The sequence below is a fragment of the Ochotona curzoniae genome, unplaced genomic scaffold (assembly GCF_017591425.1).
Source record: "Ochotona curzoniae isolate NIBS_2020 unplaced genomic scaffold, NIBS_Ocur_1.0 contig_883, whole genome shotgun sequence".
Classification (NCBI taxonomy): domain Eukaryota; kingdom Metazoa; phylum Chordata; class Mammalia; order Lagomorpha; family Ochotonidae; genus Ochotona; species Ochotona curzoniae.
The window spans coordinates 50,906,824-50,929,792 of NW_024466599.1; the positions used below are offsets into that span (position 1 = coordinate 50,906,824).

Here is a 22,969-nt window from a genome sequence, read left to right on the forward strand (position 1 = left end):
ACTTACATTATAGTCTAAAATCCAGTCAGTTTCAATGTGTGCCTCCAAGAAGTGTGTGCCTATGGTATGGTTGCAGGGTTTCCAGCGGGACTAACAGATCGAGCTCATTAATGGCTTGATGTCCTCTGCCTTCACTGAGCTTTGGTCTATCTGATCTGTCGATTACTGTGGGATGTGTGTTAAAATCTCCCACGACTGATGGCAGATCTGACCTTTGCATGTCCAACAATTTCACCTTTATCATTTTAAAATCGGATTATTCAGTTTTTGTGAGTGTAGAATTGTCTTACCTTCCTAGGAATTGTAATATTGCTTATGTAGTGAGTCTCTGTATCTCTGGTAAGGCCTTAAAGTGTATTTTTTTTCCCAGTACTGATATAAAAACAAAACCTTCCGTTTGGTTAGTATTTGCCCATTACATACTTTATTGTTATATGGTATTTTATGTTTCTTACAAGTAACATTTGCCTGCTTTTTATGTTTAATTTATCCTGAAAAGATAATATTTGCTGTTTAAGTACTCATGGTCACTACTGTTATATTTGCATTAATTTCTTCCATCTTACTCTTTCAAGAAATTATTTGTGAGAGAGACAGAAGGAGAGCTCCCTTCCTCACTCCTCACTGGCTCACTCCTCAAATGCCCGAGTTTGGCTGAGCAGATGTTGGAAGTTGGGAATTTCATCCAGGTGCCCCGTGTGGCGGCAGGGACCTGAATACCTGTGCCATCTTCAATGCTGCTAGAGTCCACACAAGCAGGAAGCTGGGATTCCAACCCAGGCCCTGGGGCACCTTAACTGCTAGGCTAAATGCCCACCACACATACTGTTTATTTTTCACTTGTGGTGTCTTATTTCTGCTTGTTTGGACTTAGCTTCTAACTTTTAGATTTATGGTGGTTTTTTTTTTCCTAATTTTCATTTTTTCCCCTCTCGTAGTTTTTACTCTTTGTTTGCTAATTTTGTGGCCACTTTAGCAATTTTTAAGTGTGCATTTAACTTACAAGGGCTAAAGTGAATTGTTGTCTTTCTTTTTTCCCCAGAAATAACAGAGCTTGGGTTATTTAATAATCACCAGCTCCCACCTCCCTACAGTTGCTGTCTGTCACCTCGGGACTATATGTTTTCAATTCCACTTTCGGAAACCGTCGAATTCTTTTGTTGTATGCAGCCAGTGTTTCGGGAGCTCCCACCTTTTACCAAGTTTTTTTTTGGCTCACGATTCCTTCTCACATCTCTGTAGTCATTTTCTTTGTTCCTAGAATACTTTCTTCAGATCAGCACTTGGTGTGGGCCTGTGATTTCCGTTTGTCTGAATGTGTCTTTATTCCAGGCTCGGTCTTGAAAGGTTAAGTGTAGAATTCATCGTTGACAGGTATTTTCTCTCAGTTCTTTGAAGTTTGTGCTGCTTGTCTGGGTTCACTTGTTGCCAAGGAATCTGCTGCCTGTCTAAATGTAATTGCAGTAATCTCTTTTTTTTTCTGTCTGCCTCTATTAAGATTTGTTGTTGGTCTTGTTGATCTGTGGTTTCACAGCAACGTGTGTAGTCGTAATTTGGTTGTGTTATTCCTAGAGAAACTCACTGGGGTGTGCCAACTTTGTGGATTTGTGTCACTCATCAGTTCCTGAATCCTCGAGGCCGCAGCCACCTTGAGTGTTCCTTCTTCATGGTTCTTTCTCTCGTCTCCCCCAGGGTGGATGAGGGAGGCTCTGCCGTCCTGATCCTGTTGAATGTTACCTCTTCTGACGGTCTTCTATTTCTTTGTCTTTTGTAATTTATACATTCAGTTTATAGTCTCTAGAAGTTTATTTTGCTGCTTCTTTTAGGTCAGAGAGTATCTGCAGGGGCCTATGTCATGTGTCTGGAGACCACAGCTCAGGGGCTCAGACTGGATCTTCTGCCTGGGCTTTGGGGGTTCCAGAACCATAGGAAGGCAGGCTACATTGGCAATTCTAAATAAAGATGTTTTCTTAGGCCTGACACAAAGGTTCAGTGGCTAAATCCTCACCTTGAATGTACCAGGATCCCATATGGACACCAGTTTGTGTTCTGCTGCCCTGCTTCCCTTCCAGCTCCCTGCTTGTGGCCTGGGAGAGCAATTGCGGTTGGCCCAAAGCCTTGAGACCCTACACTTGCCTGGGAGACTTGAAAGAGGCTGCTGGCTCCTGTCTTCAGATTGGCTCAGCTCCAACCATAATGGTCACTTGGGGAGTGAACCAGCAGATGGAAGATCTTTTTCTCTGGCTTTCCTTCTCTCTGTAAATCTGCCTTTCCAATAAAAAAAAAAATCTTAAAAAATAAGAGATGTTTTCTCTCTTTATTTCACATCCAGGAGCTGAAACCAGCAGGTTTCCTTATTATCTTCTTGGCCAGGGGATGCTGTTTTCTTATTTCACCCATACCTAGATATCATCTTCCAGAAGAGTGGATTTCTCTAGACATCTTGATACGACTTCATTCCTGGCCTCATTTGGATCATGTCTTTCATTGTGTCTGGTTTTTGTTTTGCTTGGCTCAGCTATGCATTTGAAAAGACCTTTGAAAAGCGTTTTATCAAGATTGTGTCCAATGGGTTCCATTAGTTTGCTATATTGATGTAAACCAACATCCCAAGAAACTTAGCTTCCCTCCCTCATTGTGCTTCCCTGTGGCTTGTTCCAGAAGGCCCTTCTTGGTCCTCAGTAGCCTAAGCTCAACAGCATGCACCCAGGAAGCCTTACGAGCTGATACCTACACCTCACCGGCAGGACACGGTGCCCAGTGGTGTTCTCCCCTCCCATCTAGTTGATCTCTGTTGGCTGTCCTCTCACTGACTTCTGGACCAGGCACTGTCTAGATCTGACTCAGAGCTCCCTCTGCTCCATACTCTCACTACTGCAGTGATCCCAGCCCTTTTCCGGGTTAGACATATAACCAAGGGGTTGGGCTCTGATTTACATGCTCCCCAGACGTCTTCTTTCATCTCTAGATCCCTGTGTCTAATGCATTTTGACCCATCTCCTGGGATGTCTCACCCATTGTCACGTTGAACATTCACAGATGTGTGCATCTCATCTTTTCCCACAAACATCTGACGTTTGATTTTACTTTACATCTATGCTAACATGAAGAAATCCCTGGGTTGGCTGTGAAACTCTGAGTGATTTGTTCTATGTCTGGCTCCCCAGCCCTATCTTTGGGGTTAGCCCTTGGACATCCTGTACTCTTTCATGACCTCAAGCTGCTTGTACCTGCTGCTCTCTCACCCTGGGCAAGTGTTTTGTCATTCTGAGCTCGACCAATATGGCTTGCTTAAAGTCCCAAATTCAACAAGGTCTCTGACATCCCACTTGGAAACGGTCTTGTCTTGCTTTTATTTTATTTCCTCCTATGGCTAATAATCGTCTTCCTGGGACTTGACACAGAATTTTAATGAGGTACCAGCGCTCTTCAGAAAGTTTGTGGAGAGGCTTGGCATTGGCTCATTGGTGCAGTTGCTTCTCAGGAACCCTGCATCCCATATTGGGGTGCATTGTTTGAGTCCTGGTTCCCCAAGCTTCTCATTTAGTTTCCTGCTAATGCAAATGGAAGGCAGTAGATAATGGCTCAAGTACTTGGTTCTCCACCACGCATGTGGAAATCCTGAATAAAGTTCCAGACTCCTGGCTTTGGATCGGCTAAGCATTGGTTATTGCACGCATTTGGGGAGTAAACCAGTGGATGAAAAAGCTCTCTCTTTTTCCCTCTCTCTCTTTTACTCTCTTCATCCTTCTATCTCTCTTGAAAATAAATCAAATATTTTGAAGATTTGGGGAAAATGTGCCTTAGCTATTAATCCCATTTTCTACAAATATTTAGAAGACTTTTCATATTTCTTCCACTGGACTAATGCTCATCTCTCTGATGGGGGCAGGATTTTGTTTATAGTTCACTGTGGCTAAAGTACTGCCTGAGACCTGGGGCACCTTGGTCTACATTTGGCAGCACATCTATGAAGGGATTCCTTCACACCTGTTCTTCCTGGGGCCACTGGTCCTGGTAGTGCAGGATAGCAGTCATGGAGTTGCCTTCTGAGGCCCCAGGACTGGGCAGGTCAACCTTCTATCACTTTTTCTTTTTAGATTTATTTATTTGTTTTTTAGTTGGAAAGGCAGACTTACAGAGGGAAGGAGAGACAGAAAGATCTTCCATCCATTGGTTCATTCTCTATGTGGCCACAATGCTGGAGCTGAGCTGATCTGAAGGCGGGTATCTAGATCTCTCATGCTGGTGCAGGGTCCCAAGGCTTTGGGCTGTCCTCTACTGCTTCCCTAGGCCGTAAGCAGGGAGCTGGATGGGAAATAGAGCAGCCGGGACTCGAACTGGCATCCACTTGAGATGTTGGCACTTGAATTGCCCTCACTTCTGCTGGGCCCTGAGCTCTGGAGTGGGTTCTGGAATGACCTAAAACTATCAGAGGCAATGGCGCTGAGAATCTGCATGCAGCTAGCTACTCTTGCATGGGGCTGGGTCAAACAAACAGGTGCAAAGCTGATACAGCTCCAAGTTGCATCCCTCTGGGTGGGTGGGTCTATGTACAGTTTTAATTGGGTCTCCCTTAACAAATAAGAGAAAATTGATTTCAGCTGTTCTTCACATTTACAAACTTTACCCTCCTTTGTTGAAAAAAAAGAAAAGGGTGCCTGTTTCTGATTTTTTCTGATACACATATTAAATGTAATCAGCCAGTTAGAAATTCAGAGACATGCAAAACAGCAGGAAAACATTAAACTTCTAGTGCATAAGACAGGTTTCATGGGGTTTGCAGTGAAATGGGACACAACCTGAGTGGCATTCACAATTAGTTGCCAAGGGGCCGATGGAACCCAGAAGGCAGAGTGGGGCAACACCTCAAGCAACCTGCTCAGCCTCTGGGCCACACCTCCATGCTTCCTGGGCATCTGTCCAGGCTTGCAACTCGGGTTTAGGGTTCCCTTTGTCTGGTCCATGTTTCATTTGTTTTTTCTTTCTTTTCTTTATTAAGAGTGAAGGAAGCTAATGGTAAATATTACTCATGTTTGGGTTTGGAAATATTTCTCCCATTCTCTCCCAAGCTGCCAGATGTTCATGCAAATAGTCCCCAGTATGGGAAGAACTGCAATGAAAATCGAATGTATCATTGCTCTGTAAGAAAAACCTGAAGTGATGCTGAGTCTTTGAGCTGACCGTCTCTCTGAGGGGTTTCCTTTTACTCTAGAAGCTGTGTTCATCCTGGAAGGCAGGTGGCATTTTTGGTCCTCTGGGGACCACCTTTGCAGATGCCTCTTCGTGCTGTGGTTATCTACTGGGGCTGCTGCACCCAACACCAGAGGCAGGGTGTCCTCTGAGTTTTCCCTGATGCTGGAGGCTGAATGTCTCCTTCACCTGTTTCCTTGACCGCAGGTTGCTGTCTTTTCCCACTGTGTCTTCACATGCTCTTCCCTCTGTGGGAGTGTCTATGTCCAGGTGCCCTTTTCTTAGAAGGACTCGAGTCACAACTTGGTTTACTGTCCATCTTACTGACTTCGCTCTATCTTACCACTTCCAAGATCTTGTTTTTGAACAGTCACATTATAGGTTCTGGAAGTTTGGGTTTTTGTGTATCAGAGGGTCACAATTCAGCCCATAACACAAATACACACACTCATGCACACATCCTCTGTATTGTTTCATATAGGCCTCTTCCAAGTGTATTTTTAAAAGGCTTATAATTTATTTATTTGAAAGGTAGAGTTAGATAAAGAGGAGAAACAGAGAGAGAGAGAGAGAGAGAGAGAGAGAGAGAGCGAGCTCTTTCATCTGTTGGTTCATTCCTTAAATAGCTGCAATAACCAGGACTGAGCCAGGCAAAAGCCAGGAACCTGGAGCCTCTTCTAGGTCTCCCACATGAGTGCAGGGGCCCAGGGACTTGGGCCAGCCTCTGCTACTTTCCCAGGCCCCAAGCAGGGAACTGGGTTTGAAATGGAGCAGCCGGGCCTTGAACTGGTATCTAGATAGGATGCTTTCACTTGAGATGTAAGAGAGCTCAGACATTTGCTCAGGCTCTTCAAATGCAGAGCTTCCTAGGGGGAGCACACAGGATGAAAAGGCAGCCCACTCCCCAGCCAGGCTTCTGCAGCCCATGCACCAGGCACGGGGAGGCCTGGCTGGCCTGGCACACAAGTCCTGCGATGAGCACATTGGTTCGTTGTGGTTGAGAAAAGCTGTAACTCACTTGGAGTCCTTCATGCCTTTCTCAGCAGAATCTTGGCTGGAAAGGGCAGGTGCGCTGTGCTTTTGGAGCATGGAATCCTGTTTTTTCTGCAGTTGACAGCTGCAAGTGAACATAGAAACCTAAGCGTCCTGTGCGATATGGCAGCCTTGGCACTGAGTTGACACCTTTGGTGCCCCAGCTAGAACTGAAGCAACCAGGAGACTAGAAAAATGAGATGGAACTCCTGTGGTTGGTGGAGGTGTTTGTGTGTATTGCAGGTAGAGGGAAAATGCTTGCGGCAGGAGCAGCAGGGCAGAACATGGAACAGCCATGATTATTGTCCCCAGGAGGCTTCAGATGCTTCTGGAAAATTCCGTGGATAGAGGGTGTCCCTTGGGAGCCAGGGCCACTAGGGAAGCTAGTCTTCCTCTCTAGCAGGGGCAGGTACTCATGAGGACAGTTGGCTCCAGTAGGGATGCTGAGTGTCTAAGCTAGGAAGGGACTCGGTCAAGATAGCACAGGTAGTGGTGTATTGGACAGAGGAGACTCTGCCTGGAGCTTTGCCTCTGAAAAAGTACAGGACTCAGGTGGAAAGGGAGCCAGGGAAGCAACTGGGTGAGCCCAGACTCCTGTCTGGGACAGTGACAGACACAGGTGTGGTGGAGTAGGGCCCTTGTTAGGGAATTGTGGTTCCAGCCATTTCTCATCTGAGCCCGAGCCTGTTGTCTCCTGGTCCAGATGGTCCCAGTGGCCCTGGGGTGAAGTTCAATTTCTGGGCTCTGCTGTTTTCTCAACCCCCTGAGGGTCCCCTGCAGGTGCCCTGGTTTGTGGGAAAGCAGCACCTTGTCGTTTGGGCCCTTGGTGTGGGTCAAGAAGTCTTGGGTATTCTTTGTCATATTTTCCCCTGCTCCTCCTATGCCTGCAACTCTGTCCCTGAAAGAACTGGCTGCTGATGTGGCTGGGCCCAGGAAAGGCTCTCCTTCCCCAGCCAGGCAACTCTATGCTGACTAGAGACTTCACTGCCTTGCCTCTAATTCAGGCTTCTTGTCTCTCCCTCAATCACCCCATCAAATAAATGAGAGCTAATAACAATAAAAAGGAGATTCCCACTTCACAAAGGCCAACCCCTATGACACCATCTCTCCCATCACCTCCCACTCTGTCCCCTGACTTTCATTACCCAACATATCATTCTGTAACAATTATACCTTTGTGCTAGAACTTGCTTTCTACAAATTTATTTCCTGGCAATCTGCTCCTTCTAGACTGTGACTCCATGAGGCTCAGACTCTGTTGCATTCTCTGCTGCATCTCCAGCATGGAAACAGAGCCTACTGTGTTACAGGAGCGTGATCTATTCATTGTTGGGGAGTGATTGAAAGAACATGTATACGTAGTAGGTGGCAGAGAAAGTGGCTTGCTATTAAAGGGCATTTTCTAACCACATCAGACTGTGAAGCCTGGATCAGGTGTCTACAAAAATTCATAGATATGACACAGCCATAGGATTCATCAGGAAATGGTGGCATTATCAAGTGGACAGCATAATTCAGAATAATGGCTTCAAGAAATCTAGTTAATTTCCAGGAAAAAAAAAAAACCACAGAGAAACAATTCAGAAATTTATCAGATAAATTTAGCAACATTTGGAGTAATAATAATTAGGGACCAGTGTGGTGGCACCTGTAGCATGGGCACCCTAAATGGGCATTGGTTCATGTTCTGGCTGCTCTACTTCCAATCCAGCTCCCTGCTAATGGCCTCTGAGAGCAGCAGAGGAAGGCCCAGGTTCTTGGACCACTGCACACACATGGAAGACCAGAAGAAACTGCTGGCTTTGAATGTGCTCAGTTCTACGCATTATGGCCATTTGGGAAGTAAATCAGTGGGTGGAAGATCTCTCTGAAATTATGACTTTCAAGTGAAAATAAATAAATCTTTAAGAAATAATAATGACTAAAACCAGAAGTGCTGGAGCAGAAAAAATACAATGGATGCAATGGGGACTAAAAAAGTGATCAGGAGCATCCACAGCAGCACTGATCATGAAGAGTCTGTGAACTTACAGAGGAACTGATTGAAAATTTACACTCACGGAAGGGTGAACAGAAATGAAGGGCCTGTCAGGATTGGTGGGGTAACATCAAAAGAGCAAATACATGGGTCATGGGTATTAAAGAGGCAATTGACGAAAAAACATCCCATGTGAAAGAAAGCAAAAAGAGAACAAAAATAGTTATAGTTACATCAAATAGAGTAGACTAAAGTAAAAAGTTTTCAGAAGGGGAGAGGGTTGTTATGTGATGATCAAGAGATCAGTTCAGCAAGAGACTAGAATAAACATACACACACACAAAACATTGGAGCATCTAAATATATAAAGCAAACATTACTAGAGCTAAAGGGATATGTAGACTGTACTACGTGTACAACAAGAGTGGGAGACTTCAACACCCCACTGTGAGCACTGGTTGGCTCAATGAGACAGAAGATCAACAAGGAAATATTCAATTTAAATGGCACTCTACACCAGATTCACAATCAAACATTTACAGAGAATGCCACCCAAGAGCTGAAAAATGCACATTGTTTTCTGCAGCACATGGAGCCTTCTGCAGGACAGAACAAATATTGGGTAACAAGATAAATCTTAACAAATCTAAGAATATGAAATGTATCCTTTCTGATTATAACTGTATGAAACTGGAAGTTAAAAGCATGATAAATTATAAAAGTATACAGAACAACTAATGGATCAGTGAATAAGCAATGGGCCAATGAAGAAATTGAAAAATTTTGTGGAACAAGTTGAAATTGGAAGCACAACATATCAGAGTCTAAGGGATAAAACACAGCAGTTTAAAGCTGAATTTGTACTAAAACATATATACCAGACAAAGAAGAATGACCTCAAATAAACAAGTTAAGATTGCACCAACAGGGGATTGGTATCCAGAATTTACAAAGAGCTTCAAAAACTCAACAACAGCAAAACAAACAACTTTGTGAAGAAATGGGCAAAGGAAGTGTACAGACATTTTTCAAAAGAACAAATTCAAATGGCTAATACACAAATGAAGAAAATACTCAGGCTCCCTAGCTATCAGGGAATTGCAAATGAAAACCACGTAGAGGTTTCACCTAACTCCAGTGAGATTGGCTTACATTCAGAACTTTACTAACAACATCTGCTGGCGTGGATGTGGGGAGAAAGGCACTCTCCTTCACTGTTGGTGGGAGTGTAGGCTGGTACAATCACTACAGAAGTCAGTATGGAGAGTGCTAAGAGAATTCAAATTCCCAAAAGGACAAATATCATATGTTCCCTCTGGTATAAGGCATCTTTTTTGCAAAATATAAGATCTAGCAATGTATAGGTAAATATGCATGTACACATAGTCATCTAGAGGAACTGTGTGATGGAGACTGTCATATCAAGATGGAAAGTTGCAATGCAGTATTCATCTCTGCTTCCAAGTTAAAGTCGGACTCTCAAGGAAATTGTTAAATATACCTTGACAATAGGATGCTGTATTCTTTGCCATTGTCCATATCTGCAGTGTTAGGATACTCTCAAATCGCAGAATGATGGACTTATGACTACTTATGAAGGACTACACTATTAAAATAATATAGGGGAAATCAGTGGGGAAAGGGGATTTAGGGAGGGGGAGGGGAAATCGCAGAGCCTATGGAATTGAATCATGAAATTAAAAAAAAATTTTTTTTAAAGAATTTAGCAGTGAAGCCATCCAAAAAAAGTAGGGATAAACTAAATCTAAAATTAATAGAAGAAATGGAACATCTCAGAGCGGAAATAAATGAAGTAGAGTCTTAAATATGCAGGATCACTGAAGAGTTCACTTATTACCAAAATAAGCAAGCCTAATAAAGTCTGAACTAAAAAAAAAACCTAAATAAATAAATAAGACAACAGAAATTAGACTTTATATCTGACACACAAAAATACAAAAAATTATTCAGGACTGTTGTGAACAATTGTATGCCAACAGATTGGAAAGCTTAGAAAACATGGGTAAGTTCCTAGCCACATACAGTCTATCAAGATTGAACTTTGAGGAAACAGACCATCTGTACCAACAAATGCTGCAGAAAATTGCATCAGTAATAAAAAGTTTTCTATACAAAATATCCAGGAGCTGATGGCTTTACTGCTGAATTCCAACAAACACAGAAAGAACCAGTACTAACACTTTTCAGAACAAGGTGAGGGAAGGTTATGGTTCCTGTGATATCAAGACCATTCAAGGACATCAGGTCAATGTCCCTAACGTACATAAATGCAGAGTCACGACCAATATTAGCACATCGAATTTAAGAGCACACCAATCACCAGAATTGATCCCAGGAATGTATGGATAGTTAAACACATGCAAATCGAGACATAATATATCATATTGACATAATGAAGGACAGAGAGCACCTCTCCCCAGTTAGCATGGCCAATACCAAACAGACAGAAGACAGCAAGGGTCCACGTGGATACAGACAAAACGGAAGCTTTGTGCATTGCCAGTGAGAAGGTAACTTACTGTAATCAGAATGGAGATTCGTGGGGGGGGGGGGGAGGAACTGAGAGTAGAACTTCCATATGATTCAGCAATCCCACAGTGCATAGAAAGATCCCTGCATACCCATGTTTTTTGCTTAACTATTCACAATAGTTAAAACATGGAATCAATCGAAATGGCCAGCAATAGGTAAATGCATAAAGAAAATGGGAGATATAAATTGAAATATATGGACATGCAATTTAATTTCCATTTTAAAGAAAGAAGCACAGAACAAGACAGGAGAAGCAACATGGAGGAAGTAAGAAGAGAGAAGAAAGATGGGAAACAAGAACCCGGAAAGGGTGGTAGGAGACATGTGCTGTGAGAAAAAGGAGAGGGGCAGGGCAGGAGACTGTACAATGAGAAAAGAGGGGCAGGCAACATGTGCAGTGATAAACTGTGCTGTGAGAAAAGGGGGGCAGGATATGTGTGCTGTGAGAAATGGGAAGCAGTATGCAGAATGCAAAGAAAATGGCGAAAAGAAAAAACAAAGGGCAAGCAAGGAGAAAGAGCTTGGCGGAGGTGGGGGTACAAAGGTGGCATGGAGCCCAGCGCTTTGAGCTCCATGCTCATAGCGCTCATCTCTCTTGCACAGAGAACAGACAGTTGGCCAGAGGGATGGTTTTATGACAGAACAGTGATGAGATGGGCAGCACAGGCCAGCCATGTGGGTGGATGGACAGAGGGGGCAAGGCTGGTTGTATTTCGATAGAGAGCACCGGTGAATTGGACACAGAACACACCGTGGCATTCATGTGGCTGTGGCTGAGCAATATCAGGGTCTTGTGCTGGGTCTCAGACAGATGCTGGAACAACCTGGAAAGTTCCACCCAGGGACATGGGGAATCCCAGCTCAGGTATCTGGTTAGTAATAGAGACTGGCCATCTTATCGGCAAGGGGTCCAGAGATGGAGTGTGGGGGTGGTGATGGGAAAACTGTTTTGCACTGAGGGGCCATGGTCAGCTTCCACTGGTGGAAACTTCTGATCACAAATGGGAGTGAAGGTGGTGGGCGTGGATGGCACCCCATACAGATCTGAGGGGAGTTGCAGGTGGAGTGAGCAGTGTGACAAAGCACCCAAGAGGCATGGCTAGACAGAGCAAGGGACCCCTGACTCATTCTCAACTTTCCTGGTCCTAAGCTGGAATGATGAGATGACATTGTGGAAGTGGCCTATGTGACACTTTACATTTAACTGGTCCTCAATAATGACTTTCTTTGCTGTCCCTTCCCTTGGCATGATCTGTGGTGCTGATTTGTACAGGCTCACAAAGGCCTCTTCTGACTGCACTTCCGTTGCTCTCTCCTCTTACTGGAACACCCAGTGACTCCCTTTTACCTAGAGACACTGTGGGATTTCCAGTCTTTCATGTCCATTTCCATGGACCCTGCCAACTCCTACCTCCAGACTTGTGACTCTTAATCTGGTACCCATTTATCTCACACACTGGAAGGATGTAGATAACTTGGTTTTTCTTTAATTCCTGGTTTATTTTTATGGTGCCTCTGTGTTATTTTTAGTAACTAGTAAAAACCAAAACCAACACTTTTAAAAAATTTTAATTTATTTTTATTGGAAAGACAGATCTACAGAGAGAAGGAGAGACAAAGATCTTCCATATGCTGATTCACTCCCCAAATGGCCTAAATGGCCAGAGTTGAGCTGATCTGAAGCCAGGAGCTTCTTCTGGCCTCCCATGCAGGTGCAAGGGCCCAAGGCTTTGGGCCATCCTCTATTGCTTTCCCAAACCATAAGCAGGAAACTGGATGGGAAATCGAGCAGCTGGGACATGAACTCATGCCGGTGTGGGATCTTGGTACTTGAGGGTGGAAGATTGGCCAGTTAAGCCAACATAATTGCCCCAAACCCATACTTTTTACTTAAAAAATTATGCACACACATACACAGTCATTTGTCCACAACAAATTTGGGAGCCTGGGTTTTAGAATTTTGGTCCTTCCAGGTAGCTACCAGTAAGTGCTGTCCCTTGGGGGCCTTTCTCAAAACTAGTGCATACCTCTGCCCAGTCCACGGATATTTGATGAGCCTGAGGGTTTCTAAGTAGACCCTTAACATTCCCCAAGGATGTAGCCTTTATTGAGGCTGGGCCCCTCTTGCCTATTCCAAGGGAATTAGATGGTGAAGATACCCCTGGTGACTTCAAGAGACAGGCAGCAATGGAGCCTATCACAGCTGCTGCCTCACACCTGATTCGACCTTGGTTTTTTGCCTCAGTACTTCATTCCCAGTTCCCTGCAAGCTCAGTGGGACATGCGAACCTTGTTGGCTTGGCTCTTGAGAGCTGTACATAGTCTAGAACCATCGGGCACTGTTACCCAACCTTCCAACTTTCAGGCTGGCAGAGCAATTCAGAACTGAGTTTCACCACCTAAGAGAGAAATGCATGAAATGCCACAGCAACAGGGAGCCAGGGAGTCAGCTCAGATCTTCCACATCAGTGTCACAGATTTGTACCATGTGACCCAGCATCTGCTGCCTCCCAGGGTGTGCACTGCCTGGGAGTTGCAGTAAGCAGTGGAGCCAGGACTTAAACCCAGCTACTCCATTGTGAGGAGCCAATGTCTAAACCTCAAAGCCAAACACCTGCTCCCAAATGAAGCATCTTCATGTTCACCAGACTCCATGGCCTTGCTCTCCGAGAGGCTGTCAGCATCTGTTTGCCAAGTTGGCTGCCCTTCGAATATGATTCTCCCATGCATTTTAGTGCCCTGAATTCCTGATCTACAGAGTCAGGATGGGGAGCAAGTCAGAGGACAGCCAAGTACTTATCGCTTCTCTCCCCCAAAATACGCAGAGAAAAGAGTATTCTATTTCTTCAATGTTATCCATTTCTCCACTCAGCTGGGATAGTTAGTGCTAATCTTGTCCCACACTGGAATCTGAGCAAATGTTCTAGAACATTCTGAGCAGATCCCTGAGTCTTTTCATTTATAAAAGAAGGATAAAAATCACCTCTCAAAGCTGTTGTGAGGACCAGAAGGACCAAGTGGAGTAATTGAAGCTTGTACCCAGCACGGTTCCTGGCTTGTGGTGGGTCCTCAAGGGCGAGGCATGGTTATGACCCTGCAATACCTAATTTCATGTGGGGTTGCAAGTTGAATCCCAGGGGTCATGGGTGGAGGGGCAAGTGAACCTCTCCAGGGTTAAAATGTGTCTGGTTTATTAATCTGCAATAAGATCGGTTTATCTTTATGAAGGGAACAGTGGGGTCCCATGGGTTTGCCTAGGCCCCTTTGCTTCTATAAACCCCCCTGCATGGTGGTGGGGAGGGAATGGAGAGGTGGCTGGGCCTCCAAGTGGGGTTGTGACAGAAGGGAGCCGGGCTAGTGACTGCACATTCTCATGGCTCTGAAGGCAGCAGGACCCAGAAGTCCAGACCATTGCAGAAATGCAGCAGGCCCAAGGGTACAGAGCATGCCTGACAATCCAAGTGTGTGACTGCTTGTGGGACCATGGGGCCTGACACTGTTGGTAGGACCTGAGCTTGCCGTTTGCTGTCCAGAGAGAAGGTGCTAACTGAAAATGCTCCTGAGAGAAATAACAGCTCAGACATCTTGCATATGACTAACTCAGGCAGGAGTGACCTTGGGAGCCGCCTGGGACACCAGGAAGGATTCTAGAACCTTCCTGGAAAGGGCATGGTGCTGGAAGAGTGTGTTCAGAAAAGGAAAGCCTGGGGCTGAGCAGAGCCAAGCCTTGCTTCCTTCCCATGTTGCCTCTCCAGTTGCCGGTTCTGCAGTGTGCGGGTGCACCAAGAGGGCCTACATTTTGAGAACGAGCCATAAGCTGCTGCTATGTTAAAAAAAAATCAGCATAATTTGCTGAAATCGTATGGGAAAATATGGAGAAACTGTAAATGCAACACGAAGTGGTATCTACTGACCAAGAAATGATGTAGTGGATCCAGATCCCATCAGAAATAGAATGATGTGAAAAAATTCCTTGCTTTCTAATTTCAGAGAAAATGGTTCTGTGTAATGAAAGAACTGCCAAGTTAAAGTGTAGCTTTTTGTTCTCTTCCTTCTGCAATAGGGTTACATGATGGAAAACCGGATCGCGGGTCTGAAGTGCGACACAGATGTGTTGGTGACTTTTGAAGGTGACAATGTCGTTATGCTTCAGGTACAGTTTTTATTCCTTTCACATTCGTAACTTTGAAGAGTTATGCATAAAGCTGACATGTTCTGTTTTATCTCAATCTGGTATCTTCATTTAATTGATGAGTGCTTTTCTGTTAGACCCTTAGGATTTGCAGTAGCTGAATGGAGGATTGCATTATTTATCTTTTAGGTGATCTTTGGCATTGAATTATATCTTTTTTTGGTTTCAGGAAGTCATGGGTACAGTTTCAGTCGAACTCTTCTGCTAGGAAAGCCATGCCATAAGAGAATAGAAATCCCAAAAGATCAACAAACAAAAGACATAAAAAGCTAATTTACAAAAGGAGGGCAACTAGTCAACCTCACTAAGTGATCAAAGAAATGCATATTAGGACATACTGCCAGGCAGTTCTTGGTCACATTTGAATGCATGTTGAATTCCCATTGTTGCTCAGGGTGCAAGGGGTCCTCTTGCATATTGTTATTGAACTATATATAATTCTACTTCTGGGACTCTAGCCTAAGATAGTAATCCCAAACACCGAAAAACTTAAAGGCAAAAATGTTTTTGGTTAGTCCATTATTTATTATAGCAATCATATTGGAATCTAAATTTTTGGCAATAAGAAAATGATTGTGTAAATTATGTTCAGAGCCCTCAATGGGGAATTATATAGCTTTTATAATCATACTTGAAAAGAGTTCTGTATGTCACAAAAATTAAAAACTTATGGTAAGTAGAAATGCTACAGAAGTATATATAAATTATCAGACTGTAGCATTTTACAATTTATTTATTTCTATTTTTAATTTATTTGAAAGGCAGAAGCAGAGAGAATCTTCCATCTGTTGTTTGACTCCTCAAACACCCACAGGAGCTGGGGCTAGAGCAAGCTGGAGCCAGAGTCCAGGAACTCCGTTTGGGACTCCCAGGTGTCCCAGCACTCGGGCCAACTTCTGCTGCTTTCCCTAGCACATGGGTAGGGAGCTGGATCAATGTGAGGGCCAGGCCTCCTATAAAATGATTTAGTTACTGTGCTGAATGCATGTCCCACAATGTTGTATTTATTTTATTATTTTTAAAAAGATTTATTTTATTTTCATGGGAAAGTCAGATTTACAGAGAGGAGGAAGGAGAGACAGAAAGATCTTCCGTCCACTGATTCACTGCCTAAGTAGTCACAATGGCTGGAGCTGATCTGATCTGAAACCAGGAGCCAGGAGCTTCTTCTGGGTCTCCCACACAGGTGCTGGACTCGGGCCTAGGGCCATCCTTGACTGCTTTCCCAGGCCACAAGCAGGAAGCTGGATGGAAAGTGAGGCTGCTGGGATACGAACCAGCACCCATATGGGATCCTGGTGCATGTAGGGCTACCACGCAGGACCCTGTTGTGTTATTAAAAAAAAAAAAAGTGCAGGGGGAACCTCCAGCCGACACACTTAGATAATCTGTCCTTCTTGGAATTTCCCTCTTGACAATTCAACCTAGACAGGAGTCAACCAACAAGCATCGGGAGACTCTGGTAGGGGTGGACACGTGGATAAATGGAACAGCATAGAGAACCCAGAAACTAGCCTCTGCAAGTGTGTCTTAATGATGTTTGGAAACATTTCTAAAAGCAATTCCATTTTGCTGGAGTCATTGGGTTCTCAAAGTCATAAAATGAACGCTGACCAGGGTCTCTCACATTCTAAAAGCCTGAATGTAGATTATTGCCTTAAATATAAAACTTTTAAGAGAAAGAAAACTTATCAGAATATATTTGAGACCTTGAGTTAAGGAGCAGGTTCCTGATAGCAAAAGCACAATTCTTAAGAGGAAAAACTAATAAATTGGATTTCACAAAAATAAAAGATTTGTGTATGTGTGTGTGAAAGACCCTGTGAATGGGATTGAAAAGATGAAATATGAACAGGAAGAATTCATTTGCAAGTAACATTTCTGACAAGAGACTTGGGTCTAAAACATATTTTAAAACTCCTTGAAATCAGTAGAAATTGGGCAGGAAACACGAGCAGGCATTTTGTGGGAGAGGCCAGGTCAGTGGCCACTAAGCATGTGGAGGATGTACAGAGGTTACTGGCCGTTCTTGAAATGTGGCTCTCAGCGGCTAAACTATGTGTATCAGCCACAGACCGTGCTGGCAAGGAAGCACACAGACTGGATTCCTGATATTTCACAATGTGACAGCCACTCCAGGGGAAAAAAATGCAACTGTTTCCTTGAAGACTAACCACGTGCTTGTTGAATAACCCAGCAATTACACCCTGGGGCATTTGCTCCTAGATATGTGAAAACTTAGCACTGAGTCTTTATGGCTGTTTTATTCAAAACAGCAAGCATGTGGAAGCAACCCAATCTTTCTTTGGCCAGTGAATACTGAAAAAAAAAAACCATGATACGTTGATTTCATGGGATATTTTTAAAAAGTAAGGAATCAGTGAGACAGGTTGAGGTGTCGCTTGGGATGTTCACAAGCCAACCTGGAGTGCCTGGGTTTGCATCGCACTCTCTCTGCTGTTGCACGCCCCAGAACGCAGCAGGTGGTGGCCTCAAAACTTGGGTTCCTGTCCCCCAGGTGGGATTCCCAGAAGTTGTCCCTGGCCCCTGGCTTTGATCTGGTCCAGCGCAGCCTTCATTGATGTCAGCATTTAAGTTGTAAACCAGGAAAAGGATGACCTCTGTCATTTTCCAGCTGTCACTTTAGCTTTCAGATAAATTCATTTTTAAAAGAAAACTAAGAAATTATTGATTCTTAAAATGGTTTAGATACCAAATTTAAGAAACCGATCTTAATAGGTTAGATACTATAGGATGCCGCTTACATGATGTTCTTGAAATGATAAAATATGGAAATGGAGGTCAGATCCACGTTGCCAGCAATGTGGGAGGCAGGGATGGGGAGGGCAGCGACTGTGGTTCCAGATAGCTGGTAGGAGGATCCTTGTAAAGGGCCAGTTCTGCATCCTCGCTGTAGAGGTGGGATCACAGAACCTACACATGCGACACTGCAGAGAGCTGCATCCTCTCGCTGGCATGCGTGTGCACGCTCTCTGTCTCTCACATACACGCACACACACACATGCATGACCACTTGAAAAAGTAGCAAAACCTGAAAAGCTCTTTGGCTCACAACAAGACCATTTTTCCTGGTTAGGATGTTTTACTATAAGGATATAGGGTGAAGAACTCATGGGATTCCTTTGGATGATTGTGAATTAGCTGTATTTTTACCAATGTGTGTCAACATTTAAAAAAAAATGGTTAGAGGAATAAAACCAACAGAATCCTATGCATGTGTGCATTTGGAAAGAAATACTGTAGATTATCAGCATCCATATTGGGAGGGTTCTAGGTGACTGAAAAAGAACACTCCGTGTGTGTGTGTGTGTGTGTGTGTGTGTGTGTGTGTGTGTGTGTGTCTTATAGGTGTTTTAGTGAAGATGGTTGCTTCTTATGGTGGAAGAACCTTTCGTCAATACAGGAATTGAGACATTTTGAGGACACTGATCAGACCTCTAATAAGGTCATTGGAATGTCAAAGCACCACATGCTACCCAGTGGCAAGTCTCCGTCATTTTCTGAGCTTTTAGAGCCATCTCTGGTAGAGCACTAGGGAGAATTTTTGAAGAATCACTGCGGACTTGCGCTAAGTGACATGGTCTTTCTGCATTCTCCAAGAATGCCTTCTAAACAGCCCTGGTTGCCTGACACCATGGAGCATACGAGAGCCCTACATACTATACTATATATTTTTTCTATACAAGTGTATCTTTGAGAAAGATTCATTTATAAATCAGACACGGTGAGAGATTAAAAGCAGTAACTGATAATAGAAGAGTTATATCATTGTACGGTGATAAAAATTTTGTGGATGTAGTCTCTCTCTCCAAGAATCAAGACAGATATCAATATTTTCAGACTGAGGTTGAATAACTGAAATGATAGATAAAATAAATTCCCTCTTCTTTGGTCTACTTCTTGTCTCAAATGTTGTAATAAGATTGTCAGGAGGATTCAGTAATTGAGGCATTGTGCCAAGTGCATTTTGCATCATTGCACCTTCTCCCTCTGAGTGGGTGACTCAAGTTGGTGAGGTTTTTCAACAACTGCTCCTTTGGGAAATATATTATACCTTCAGCCTGTATTTCTTCACTGCTTGCCCGTGAGTTTGTGACGCCATCTTTGACTGTAGCTGTCGTGAGTGTTATGGAGGGTCCAACTCTAAGAACTGAAGTGGAAGCCTGAGGAGAAACAGGGATTCTGCTATCTGGTGTGGAAGTGGGAATGAGACAGAGGAAGAGCCTAGGTCTTCCTGTGGCATTCGTGTGCAGGGATGCTGGGCTGTCAGGGGGCTTGAGGCTCTACTCTGGAGGGCGTTGTCGCCATAGAGAAGTGTAGTCCCCTCTTGCTTGGTCACTGGAAATGGCAGCAGGAAAGGGACTCAGATAGAGACAGACCTGTCCACCAAGACCTGCCTAGCACCAGGACAGTGGCTTCCCCAAAATAGCACCTACCATAGCCTCCCAATACCTGTTGCGGGAAGAGGGATTTCCAGCCTGCTGAGGCATGGCATGGCCTCTAGGAGTGAGAGACTGAGATTCAAGGTGTGTTGGATTCATGCTGGGGAGGAGGGGCCTGCTTGCTTGCCCTGGGTGGACATACTCTGGCAGGGACCTTTGCTCAGTACGTTCAGGCTGCCTGGCACCCAGGAGGGTGCCCACTCAATGCCAGGCAAGGTGAGGCTGTGCTGGCATCAGTCCTTGGGCCTTTCCCTACGTGCACTGGATTCTGCCTGTGTTGGGAAGGCCACCTTTCTCACCACTGGCTCCTGCTTTGGTGCCCTGTTGGCGATGGTTCAGAGGGCCTCACAGTGTACCAGTGTTTCCCTGAAGGAGAATCTCCCACTGTCCCAAACAGGCAGAGGTCCCATCCCGGGACTGAGGCATTCTGCAGTTTCTGCAGGCTTCCCCTGCTTTCCCTGAAGCAATATGGGAGGGTTTTGACCCTTTCATTATGTCACAGGTCAGAGGTTGTAGGCCCTCAGTGAAATTTAATTATACCCTCCACCAAATCCGATTACTCCCCACGCCCATGAAATTCCACTCTAACTTCGTTTGGCTTCATTAGAGATATATGGAGATCCATCCCTTCCTAATCTGCTCTGGCAACTTTCTTAAAGAATGCTAGTCAGAAGCCTTGCATGAATTGTACATTATGCCAAAGTGTAAACATGCAGACAACCTACAGTTAATTTATCTAAAGGCCAAGCAAAAGTGTCCCTTTCTTGATGGATTGGAGGGGAGAGGATCTTCTTTAAAGGGTTTATTTATTTATTTATTTATTTGAAAGTCAGAATTACAGAGAGAAAGGGAGGGACATCAAGAAAGAAAAAAGATCTTCCATCCTCTGGTTCACTATTCATATAGCCACAATGGCCAAGGTTAGCTAGGTTGATGCCAGAAATCCAAAGCTTCATTTGGTCTCCCACATGGGTGTCAGGGGCCCAGGCATTTGATTCATCTTACACTGCATTCCCATACCACCAGCAGGGAGCTAGGTAGAAAGTGGAGCAACCAAGATAGAAACTGTGGTGTCCAACTGGGATGCCTGTGTCACAGGAGGCAGCTCTACCTGCTGCACCACAATGCAGGCCTCAGATTGTAGGCCTTCTGTCTTGAAGAGTCTTGTTTGGGAATTGCCAGTAGTCAAGCTGTGTGCCCAATGGCTGGAGGCCTGGCAGTGTCAATACCAGAAGTCCAAAGATTAGAGAATTTTTACATGGAGAAGTGAGTGCCAGATCATTGCATGCAGTGAGCAGCCATGAGAACAAGATCCCTCTGGCTCTTTCTCTTCCCTCAAACTTTAGACATTGTTGCAGTTCACTGAGTCAGTTCACTTCCAGCACAGTACTATACATAGCCTTTGCTTCCTTATACAAAATGGCACCAGATTTGGCTCTAGGGGATAGACTAGGCTGTGAAATCCACCCTGTTCCCACACCACCCATCTGGGATCTGCCTCTCTGTCTCTGCTCCTGGTCAAGTCAAACAGACCATCAGGACTGGGTTCACCTCCTGAGCTGCTGGTAAACGTCCCTTCCCACTTAGCTGCTGGCGGGAGTTCAGGCTTTCAGTGCAGTTCAGATTGCCACTCGCTGAATGCCACGGTGGTAGCAGCCACTACATCACCACACCGTTGTGTCCGCTGCTTTCCTGTGTCTGCTTTTCCACGTGCCCCTCTGCTGTCATTCTGTTCTCTCCTATTTCCTGGGGAGTGCCCTCTCTGCGTCACGCTGGCTGATGTTTGTCTGTCTGTTTAAACATGTCCTTACCCTATTCCACCATCTTGATTACTACATGGCATCCTACAAGTTCCACCCAAGATAGATCCGAGTAGCCCTCAAGCCTGATGGCCAGCAATTCGAGAACTCTAGTGGTGGCACATTAAGCACCATTTTGTACAGGGTGGAAAAACTTAAAGACTGCAGGGATAGCAGTGAGCTTTGCATGTGCTGAGTTGGGAGTGAACTCACTGAACTCAGGGAAAATAATACCGACTTTGGCATTATACTGGTCCGTGTGGCAGAACCAACAGGTTCTGCCAAGATCAGCACCACCAACAACCTAGCTATATAAGGACTCCATGTGTTTCCCTAATCCTGGGATCTGCTTCAACTGGAAGTTGAAGAAAGGTTGTACAGATAATGGTGCAGCCTCACATGGAATCAAGGAGGGGGGAGAGTGGTGAGCCAGGAGCTGGGGCTGCGGAGACCATGGTAGACATCTAACATAAAAACCCAGACCTGGAACTTGCTGGAAGGTGTAGCACAAGTGACTGCAAACAAAGAACCATGTACCAACCACAATAGGTAAAATTGAATTGTAGACCAGTAGGTGACACAGTTTAGAAACCTGCCCCAAGGAGAAGACTGTTAACTAGAAGTACAATGACCAAGAGCAAAAGAAGAGACACAGGTACAATGATTATTACTGCAGACTCCCCTGCAAAGGAACAAAAGCCTTTGCCAACACCAGAGTTAATGTATTTCTCAATGTATTCATTAAGAAAATGGGGGATACAGAATTCAAAACACTTGTTATAAAGCTTGTTATCAACAAGCAGAAGCATGTAATACAGGAATTCAAGTAACTTAAGGAATATGTCACATAGGAAATGAATTAAATGAAAGCTGATATATCAGAAATGAAGAATACAGTGGAGCAAATTAAAAGTATAGTGGAGAGTCTCCAAAATAGAATGAAGCAGGCAGAAGAACGAATCTCAGAATTTGAAGATATTTTCTGTCACCAGGGGGAAACAAACAAAAAGCTGGAAGCAGAGCTGGGTCAAGCTAAAAAAAAGTATTCAAGAATCGAAAGACACTATCAAAAGGCCAAATATATGAGTTATGGGAGTCTCAGAAGGTGCAGAAAGAGAAATTGGGATTATAAATGTACTTAATGAAATAATAAGGGAAAACTTCCCTAATCTAAAGAAAGAATTGAGAAACAGAATACGGGAGATTGACCAAAAGCAATCTTCACCACTGTACATGATAATCAAGCTCTGTTCAATCAAACATAAGGAAAAGATCCTTTAATGTGCACGTGAAAAAAATCAGCTGACATATAAAGGGATGCCAATTAAACTCACAGGAGACCTGTCACAGGAAACTACAGACCAGAAGAGAATGGAGATACATATTCCAGATTCTAAAAGTAAAAAATTGTCAGCCCAGGACAACATACCCATCTGAGCTTTCATTTGTCTTTGAAAATGAAATAAAATTCTTCCACAGTAAAGAAAAATTCAAAGAATATGCCTCTTCCAAAGCTGCCCTACAAAGGATACTTAAAGATGTTCTGTTGAGTTAGAAGAGGAATAGTGCCCATCTAAACCAAAGGCTTATGTGAAGAACATCCCAGTATAATAACAACAGAAGACTAAATCAATGAACAACCTATTGCTAAGATGACAGGACCAAATTACCACCCATTCGTATTAACCTTGAATGTAAATGGTTTAAACTCATCAGTCATAGACTGGTAGACTGGATTAAAAAACAAAACCCATCTATT

The 22,969-nt window shown here is 44.1% G+C and overlaps 1 protein-coding gene across 1 annotated transcript in view; it reads left to right on the forward strand.

Moving 5' to 3' along the window:
* ACOXL (acyl-CoA oxidase like) overlaps positions 1–22,969 on the forward strand; it is a 284,350-nt gene that overhangs the window by 153,456 nt on the left and 107,925 nt on the right. Inside the window, 1 exon segment of the mRNA XM_040993353.1 lies at positions 14,820–14,909. Within this exon segment, the coding sequence (XP_040849287.1) occupies positions 14,820–14,909 (90 nt within the window).